This window comes from Atheta coriaria, unplaced genomic scaffold, assembly GCF_025399875.1.
Source record: "Atheta coriaria isolate IRGN ID8LTWV9N9 unplaced genomic scaffold, Caltech_Dcor_3.1 hic_scaffold_6_pilon, whole genome shotgun sequence".
In the NCBI taxonomy this organism is placed as follows: Eukaryota; Metazoa; Arthropoda; class Insecta; order Coleoptera; family Staphylinidae; genus Dalotia; species Dalotia coriaria.
In genome coordinates, this window is record NW_027045448.1 from 6648096 (window position 1) to 6657547 (window position 9452).

A 9452-nucleotide genomic window follows, 5' to 3' on the forward strand; every position below is an offset into this window, starting at 1 on the left:
AATTGGAAATTATACTTACTGACTTGTTTCTGATTAAAATTTTTATCATATAAACATTGTTTTATCGTGCTTACATTTTAAATAAAAATTACTACTTTTTAAGCAGGCAACCCAAATTACGCATGTAAACCAAAGATGTTTGACTTGGAATAAATAAACAACTCACATTGATAATTATTATAATAAATGATTTATTTCAGATAAATACAAGTACGTTAAAATCATATTATATTAAATAAAATGTTTGATAAATCTTAGTGCGTAAGATAAAATAAAATGCCACAATGTATAGAATACTGGAATCAAATATGTTTGTGTAAATTGTATAAAATGTATCAATCAATCAAGAGTTTTGCCATTCATCCGATGCGCATTTGGAATCGGAAGGCGTTTACCAATTGTAGTCACGTGGAAACCAATTTCTAGAAGGCGGTCGTGGTCCAAAATCTTGCGACCGTCGAAAATATAAGCTGGTTTCATCATATTACTGTAGATATCTTCATAATTTAATGTCTAAAACATTGAAAATGGTAAAATCATCAATGTATAAAGAGTATTAGCAGTTTCTTACAATAAATTCATCCCATTCGGTGCAAACAACAATTGCATGACAACCTTTTGCAGCTTCCAGAGCATTATGACAAATTTTCACGGATTTTCTTACACTTTCTGGCGATTCACAAATTGTAGGATGTGTGAGATCATTGAAAATCTGCGATTCTTCCACCTGAACATATAAAACAGCAGATTTTATAAAAAAATCTTGTAAATGATGGCAATTATTACCTTTGGGTCATAAATATTTAATGTTGCACCTTCCACAAGCAAAGTATTAGCAACATAAATCGCCGGACTCTCCCTGGTGTCTCCTGTATTCTTCTTAAAAGCGAATCCAAACAGCGCAATCTGTTTCCCACTCACTGTATTGAATAACTCCCGGACAACATGCGCAGTAAACCTCGACTTCTGGTACTCGTTCATATCAATCACCTGCTGCCAGTAAGCAGCCACCTCTGGTAAATTCAGGCACTCGCAGATGTAAACCAGATTGAGGATATCCTTTTGGAAACAGCTCCCGCCGAAACCAATAATTCCACAACATATTAATTTAACAATCAAAAAGTAAATGTTAAAATACAATCAACACAAATCACAAACAACTCTATAGCTCTTAAGTAGATCTAAATTATAAAATATTTAATAATATATTATAACATATATTAATGTGGCACGTGGATGTGTGACGCGTTGTTAAGCATATATAAGCGCAGGTAATCCTTGCTCTAAATGTACAAATATGTTTCACGTTCGCTTGTTATCTGAGTTTATTTTTGTTTTTAAATTCCATTGCTGATTACCACAATGAAATGGAACGCAACTCAGCACAAGCGAATGAAAAATATTAAAAAAACGCGTATTATATGAACAAAATAATAGTTACCAATTGAAGCCTGGAGAAACTTGGAACCGATGCGTGAGTCCAAGCCGACAGCACGCGCCACTTCCGATACGTCCGCCCCCGTTGCCTCGCATACCGCTGATAACGAATTAATGCTTGACACTCTTTGCGCTAACATCGCGTTTGCAGCCTATAAAAATATTTCCAATTTAATACTTTTATTATCACAAAAATTGTTATTATTTCTCATCACTTACGAGTTTTGAAAGTTCTGATGACCAAGTATTCGTCGTGAGAATATTCTTCCTCGGAATCCAATGCTCGTAAATTTTGCACAGTTCCTCAATTGCATGTGCATCCTCACCACCAATAAGCACACGATCAGCGAAGAGTAAATCATTGATAGCTGTACCTTCAGCAAGGAATTCAGGATTGGATAGGATGTGATATTTAACACCTGGTTTGTTATTCGCGCTGAGGACTTTCGCAATGCTTTCAGCCGCACGTACAGGCACAGTGGACTTCTCAACGACTATTTTGTCACTTTGTGCCACGTTGGCGATCATCCTCGCGGCACCTTCGACGTATTTTAGGTCAGCCGCACGTCCCTGATGAACATAATAAACAATTCAGTCGTGTTTAACACGTGAGGTAATTCCTAATGATGTAATTGACTAAATAGTGAAAGTAATGCATGGCATTGAGTAAAAATATTCAGTACATTGACGCAAATAGCATCAAAACAATCAAGCGATCGAATAAATGAGTTACCTTGCCATTGCCGAATGTCTTTGTCGGTGTATTGACCGAAATAAAGATAAGGTCAGCCTCTCGAATGGCCGTCTCATAGTCATTTGTAAAAAATAAGTTTTTTCCTCTTGTTGCTTTAACAACTTCGTCTAAACCAGGCTGGAATCAAACACAAACGTTTAAAACTGAATTTCTGTGAGTCATAATCATAATTACCTCATAGATTGGTAGTTTATCAGAATTCCACTTCGCGATCCTCTCCTTGCTGAGATCCGCAACCGTGACTTTAATCTCCGGGCATTTTGATGCGATTACACTGCAAGTTGGCCCTCCTACGTATCCTGCACCAAGGCAGCAGATGCTCTTCACGACCATGTTACACTTTCCCCAATTTCCTAAGTGAAACAAAATAAAATTAATAAATGATTTAAATTAAATGAGAAAAATCATCTTGTCTGATTCTTACTTGATGGCATGTTTAATGATAAATGATTAACTTCTCTAAAAACTGTCGTAATTTATAACCGAAGTCTTATCGCACAAAACACGCTGAATCCACGTAAGCTGTGTGTATTATTCTGTATTGAATTGTAAATTTGCCATTTCTGTTTGATGTTGACTCGTAATGTTGTTGGTTGTTTGAAAAGTAAGCAACTGAGCGCGTTTAATTGAGCATTGTGCGCGATTGGTGCGTAATCACACCGCCAACGGGGATGATTGTCAGGTAGAATGTTTTAATCCATGTTAAACTTCAATGTGTACGTGTTATCTGTGGCATTGCAAAATTTTTTTCTACTTTTGTACGTTAATGTAAGCACTCCAAACCGAAACCAAGGAAATGGAGGTTTTTTCCCAGTGTTTTAAGTGCAAATATTTTATATGTACTTTAATCTTGTGTCATAAAATGTATCATAAAGCTTTAAAGATTTGTAGTTATTATCATTATATATTGATTAGTATAAGTTTATGTACCTTTGAAGATTATTTCATGGATTATCAACATTCTGAACTTTCATTAGCCACGATTTTAGGTAGTGAAACCGTTATTAGTGTCTACGCGCGGATTATTAATAGATTATTCATTAACGCAATTCGGTAGAATAATAATTTGTTGTAGACTTTATTCTGTATTAAATTGTATGTATAAAAGTCTCTTAATTTATTGAAAAGTGTAAATCTATAAAAAGTTATAGTCTAATAAAGTTAATTGTTAGTATTATTGGTTTAATTGGTTTACAATTACCTTTATTAGTTGTTTCTTGATTTGAGAAGTACGTTTTCTTATCTGATAATAAAACTACACTGCACTGTGAGTTTTAATCATCACTTTGTTCACGCAGTACAACATTAAACGCAGTGTTTCCCGGGGTCTCGCCTTAAAACTGAACGAAAAAAGCCCGGAGGCGTTTCGGTCTGTTGGCACAAACCGGCTTCCAGATGTGTTTTTAGTGCTGCTGAGGAAGCGCACTGAAGTTGGTGTTGGAATGTTAAAAGAGGCTGAGCTTTTTCCGAGATTCGAGCTTGAGTTTAGTGCTGTTGAGGTTAGCGCACTAACTTGTTTGCGACCGGCTGGAAAGCCCGGTGTCAACTGATTCATAAACTGAACCAAACTGCTGCCTGGGTGACTTCTACCGAGCTCAACAGCTAAAATTTTGCTGCTAACCACTACCTCTACCTCTCTGTAAATAACTTTCAGAACAAACAGATAAGTTACCTAAACTGTGCTAACTAATAGACAAAAATAATGTATTTAAATGTAATTTGGTGAATTTCCGTTGTATTTTAATATATTGCAGTTATTATTTAATGTTTTTAAAGTTAAATTTACCATAAAATTCAAGTTACTCCAGCATTTTACTGTTTAATTACGTTGTTATTATAAATTTACTAAAAGTATTAGGTATTTCTAATTACAAATAAGTTAGGCAACTTTAATTTCAATCCAATAATAGCGCCACCGGATACACTCGGATTTATTCAGAAACTAAAAATGCTAAAAAGTTGTTTATTCCGTTTATTCCGCCATTATAACTAAAAGGGCCGTTACAGATTCAACTAAATTACCAGTTTAAAGTGAATAACAACAAATTCATGTAAGTATAGCCACCTATTTCTATATAAACCTATAATTCTTAGAAGTATTACGTATTCTGAATATTAATTAAGCTGTATCGACTACATCGCTACTTTTACTATCTCTATCTTTGGAATCGTTAGATTGCTTCGAATGCGAACTCAAACTTCGATGTCGACGCATTTCCTCGCGCTTCATTCTTGTTTCTTTGTGTCTTTGCGCCAAAATCTTCCTGTATGCGTTCTCTTTTTCCTTTTTATCAAGACACCTGCGCTTTTTCAGCGCCAAGCGGTGCCTTTTTCTCTGTAGTCGTTGCGGCGTGATCAGCCTCTGAATCTTTGGTGCTTTGAATCTCTGTTTTTTGCCTTCTTGTTCTTGTTGTTCTGTTCTTTCCACGGGTCGTTTTACAACGTAATGCCGCACATCATCTTCACTCGTCAAACTAAACAGCCTGCGGATCTTATTCGCTCTTTTCGGGCCTAATCTCCTCGGCATACTGATATCAGTCAAACCAGGAATATCTCGTTCACCTTTGCGTACTATCACCAAACTTAAAACGCTCAGATTTGCATCGACTATACATCCACGCACAGATTTCCTACGACGTTCGCCATCTCTCCTCTGTCGATAGCAGGAATGCCCTGGACCCATTAATAATCTCACACGGCCATTAGTGAGGACACCTTGTTTCATTGGAAATCCTTGCCGGTCATTACCACCGGTAATTTTAAGTACATAACCGTTCCAATCATCTCCCAAAGGATCCGCACGCACTTCCGCTCCCATACGTTTATCGAAAAATATGCGTACTTTGTGGTCGTGTACGATTTCGAAGAGTTTCTGGCAGCCAGTGGCTGGATACGAAATATTCAGCTTCATTTCCGCACTAAAACAAGCGAAAAACTTTCACAATCTAGTTTTTATTGAGCTAGGTCATGGTCAACGTGCGTAGTAGAACATTTATAATGAAAATACTAGTATTTCATGGAAATAATCATAATTTTTATACCTTTTTGATGATGATATAATACCGCGGTGATATTCTAGCAGATACTGCGCGTTTCCGGGTGAGTTTTGTACCAGTACCCCGGAATCAACAGATCAACATGGAAACACGCGTTTCCATGACGATTCCAGACCTCGTATAAAGTTTTATCGATTATACACGTACACCCGCCACCAATGCATTATATTAGCAGCCCCTGGTTGCCTATAAATAGGCGTCCATCATCCCTAAAACGTTTTCAATAGGATCCGAAGTTCGATAATTCCATCAAAGTGGTTTTACGTGTTTATTTAAATTTTTTGTTTGTTTTCTCGATTTTATGATTTTTATGTAGGTTTTGTTCGTTTTATTATTTTTTTGCTTGTTTGTTCACATATCCCCAGTCGAAAATTGACTATCATATCTTAAAATTACATACACGACTAATATGTATTGTATAAAACGCCCCTCCGCCTCCAAACACAACTGTACCACACTCAGGAACATATCATAGACCAATATTATTACAGTGAGTATAGTTATAAAACAAATAGTATATAAACACAATAAAAATACGTCTCTTGTCATCGCATGTAAAATTTGTCAATGGTATATGTTTATGATGTGTGTTTATTTGCCCATTTTGACGAATTCCCGAAACGCGGCTTGAATTTCCTCGTCCATCTCCGGCTCGGGATCGTACAATTCATCAGGATCATCAAAGTCATCCATTTCACCGTCAAGGAACCTTCGTTCAGCCTCTGTTAATTCTTCCCCGCCGGGTCCGTAGAAAGTATCGCTCATGAAGCCATTCGGCATACTATTTGAAGATCCACTTGAACCTTCGGTTAAATTTGTCGCGCTAATACTATGCCCCCATTTGTGTGTGCGTAAATTCATCACGCTCTCAATCAATGTGCTGATATTCCTCTGCACAAACGGTTTTTTGGTCTCTAGCAACTCGAGGAGATCTTCCATCATTCCCTTATCGAAATTCTCCATTGCATACCCTGCCAACTTCAAAGTCTGGCAAGCAGTCTTGACTTTCTCATCTCCACCAAGTGAAATCAGTTTGTTCACAGCAACATATAACATCTTCCAATTGCTTTGGTTGCCTTGTGAGTACAACTCAGCAAGGAACAATGTGAATCCTGGCTGCTGCCTGTTCTTCTCCACTTCCTTCACACAGAGATCTTTCAGCAGCTGTCTGAATATAAGTGATTCATCTTGTATGAGCACACAGAGTCGAGCGGCATTATAACGAAAGCTTGGCTCTTCTATGGCGTTGGTGAAGATAAAAGTGCAGAGCTGTTGCATCATTTCAGAACTGTGTAGATGTATGTGTAATGTTTGCATGAATATGTCAATCACTTCTTCGAAGTGACCCGGGTCGGCGGTGAGCCGCACGATGATTCCCTGTAGATATTGAAAGTCGGTAGCAATGTCGCTGTTGTTCTTGGCCGGGATTTGTTCATGTCCATGACCCTGTCCAGGCGATTCTCGATATTTATTCAAGCGACTTTGAGCGGAATATTTTTGTGATCCCTGTGCGGGCGCATTTGTGTTCAATGAACGTGCGTTGCTTGCACCGGCATTGTTTTCATGATTTGCTGGGAACCACTCCTGCGCGTCAGCGTTGAGCTGCTGCATATTTTTTTGATTCAATCGTGGACTTTGATTTCTACTGAAAATAAAATCAATGGAAATTAATAAGAGTGGATATTACATGATGACACTTGTGATTTTCGTAATTATTCACCTGAATATACCGCGTGCGGCGTGTGGAATTTGTCTGCGACAGGCGTTGGCAAGTTCTGCGGATACTCTCTTCACACAGCGTTATTATCAAACGGTTAATAACATACTGATAAACTGCGTTGCGCACTGTTGTTTGTTTGCACTGGTAATTTTTATTCCGGATACGTGTGTCTGGCGCTTATTTTGCAAATATCAAATGGCTTGCAATGGCAAGAAGACGGGGGACTTTGACATTTACGACTAATTGTCAAAATCGGCAAAACGTAACAGCAGGTTGCAGGAAGCGCAGGAAAACATGTCGTGTAAGTTGCCTAGCTTAAAACCAACACATATCTTTTCTGTAGTGCTGGTTGCCTAACTTAAACACACAAAACAAAATAAAATCAAAACGAAATACATTTATAGTTTTATTATCTAAAACGGCTGTCATTGGTTGCGGTGATTTTTTGTGGACTGAAAGCCGGCAAACTAGCGGTTCCTTGCGTTGCTTGCGCTCAACGTGTCCGGCGTGTCCTTCACCGAGCCAGCGAAGAATAATGTGTGCATAGGTAAAGTCCGTGACTCCGTGAAGCCGCGGACAACGCGAAGGCACGAACGCGTTCTGTACCATGCCGTACCAGGCTGTCCGCGATCGCGATGTTTTCAACAACTATGTTACTCGTTACACCTCACCCTCCCTCCAACTTCAACGGCGTCCGGCCGCGGCCGGTGAACGCATAGAATTCGCGATAATATTAAACGCTGCTTTTACAACGCCAGCGACATCATACTTGTTACATGTTTGATGAAATATGATGCAAATTATGCATGTAGGTACACAGATTTAGGTTTGTGTTACGAATTTACGACCTCACGCACTCGTTTTAATTACTTCTAATCTTATACAATTCACAAGTCGCTTAAAAGATGCAATCAATTTAATTCTTTAATTAATTTCGGTTCTCATTATTCTTAAAAATTTGCGCTGGGAATTTTTATTTAATTTATTACATAATCATAATAATGTATTATTTATTTTAGATGAATAATTGTTGATTTAAGTTTTTTTTTTTGCTACAATTAAAATTAAATTTAACGAATTTTCTAATGCATCGTTTATTTTCTCTTTTTTTAGGTCATCGTCGTTTTGTGCAGTTTCGAGTGAGTTTGTAGTGAGTAATTTTATAATTCTTCATAATCGTGCCGGCGGTAATTTCACTTTGCGCGGAAAGTAATCAAGAAAAATGCGAAAACAAAAGTCGCCGAACATGCGGAAGTTCAGAATAAAAAGGTAAGAAAAGAACGTCGTTGTCCAACAATTATCAAGATGAATTACACGTTAACTCACTTTCGTTTATAAACTTTGAACAAAGCGCAGTATTTTTTTAGATGTGAATTAGGCGTGTTGAAATCGTTCGTAAATCTTTGAATAAAACGTGAAAACGTTGCACGAATTGATTTTGTTATTGGCTATTATGAGCAGACGTTGCAAACCTGCTAAACTGGAAATTTTGTTTATACGTATCGCAGTTAATTTATCTCGGAAATTTCAAGATGTAAATTTTTTTCTTGAAAACACTTTATTTTCTTTTTTGTTTTATAAGTTATAAAACTTTATTCATTCACGGTAGGATATACAATCAAGTTTGGTAATTAACTAACGTAAATGAATTCGTAGAATTGCAATATTAATTGCAGTAGCGGGAATAAATTGTGCTAAAATAAGTTTCTTCTTTGTTAAATAAATATTAAGAGGAATAATTTTTTAGTGATGAAATTTCTTTTGCGGTAATTCAGTGAATACGTTTTAATTAAAAATTAAATAATTAATTAAACACAATTTTCACTAAAATTGCTACATTTTTGAAGGTAAATGTAAAATTTAGGAAAATTATGGTGTAACTATTGATTATTAACCATTTTAATTAATTCTCAATTCAAATAGATTTAGAAATTAATACTGAATAACATTTTAACAGAAATATTAATTAAAATTTTACAGTTTTTACAAAATTAAAAAAATCACTATTTTTACATCAAATTTTTGAAGTTTTACGGCTAATAACTTAATAATTATGTTAAATAAATTAATCTAAACCTAATTTTTATATGTTTGAATCATTTGATAAAGAATATAAAATTTTCGTGAAGTACGTTTCGTAATTTTTTGTCTTTGTTAACTTCCGCAGGACGGAAATGTGAAGAGTGCAGCATAAGTGCAAGCTGCACGCTGCATTCCATACAAATAATCGAAACAAATATGCGCCGCGACGCGTATTTGCGCAACATATTTGTTTTTGCCATCGCATCTACCAATGCGCGGGTGCTTTCATTTCCTTGCGCTATTACGCTCTCGGCTGTTTGTCGCGTTCGCATATTTTTCGATATTTCGTCGGGAGTGCCCACATTGCCCTTCGCTCGACAGAGGCTCTTTCGCATGAGAGACACATTTTCATAATGTTATCCGGCAAAACTTCAATAATATCATCGTCAACATGTCAAAACGC

The 9452-nt window shown here is 36.7% G+C and overlaps 2 protein-coding genes across 5 annotated transcripts; both read right to left on the bottom strand.

Moving 5' to 3' along the window:
* Positions 1-174: 174 nt before the first annotated feature.
* LOC135793295 (UDP-glucose 6-dehydrogenase-like) lies at positions 175-3832 on the bottom strand. 2 transcript variants are annotated; one of them, XM_065304194.1, is made up of 8 exons: positions 3393-3832; positions 2366-2544; positions 2171-2308; positions 1657-2007; positions 1440-1589; positions 787-1083; positions 572-727; positions 175-513 (listed from the first exon to the last, which is right to left on the bottom strand). In XM_065304194.1, the coding sequence occupies exons 2-8, from the start codon at positions 2522-2524 to the stop codon at positions 340-342; spliced, it is 1425 nt and encodes a 474-aa protein (XP_065160266.1). In that variant the 5' UTR covers positions 2525-2544; positions 3393-3832; the 3' UTR covers positions 175-339. The 2 variants fall into 2 exon arrangements, with proteins under 2 accessions (XP_065160266.1, XP_065160265.1); XM_065304193.1 differs by lacking the exon at positions 3393-3832 and adding an exon at positions 2616-2935.
* Positions 3833-4140: 308 nt separating this feature from the next.
* LOC135793296 (small ribosomal subunit protein eS6-like) lies at positions 4141-7256 on the bottom strand. Of its 3 annotated transcripts, XM_065304197.1 has the most exons (3): positions 6968-7256; positions 5233-6892; positions 4141-5109 (listed from the first exon to the last, which is right to left on the bottom strand). In XM_065304197.1, the coding sequence occupies exon 3, from the start codon at positions 5100-5102 to the stop codon at positions 4311-4313; it is 792 nt and encodes a 263-aa protein (XP_065160269.1). In that variant the 5' UTR covers positions 5103-5109; positions 5233-6892; positions 6968-7256; the 3' UTR covers positions 4141-4310. The 3 variants fall into 3 exon arrangements, with proteins under 3 accessions (XP_065160269.1, XP_065160268.1, XP_065160267.1); XM_065304196.1 differs by lacking the exon at positions 4141-5109 and having other exon boundaries at positions 5502-6889; positions 6968-7244; XM_065304195.1 differs by lacking the exon at positions 4141-5109 and having other exon boundaries at positions 5502-6892; positions 6968-7244.
* Positions 7257-9452: the final 2196 nt, after the last annotated feature.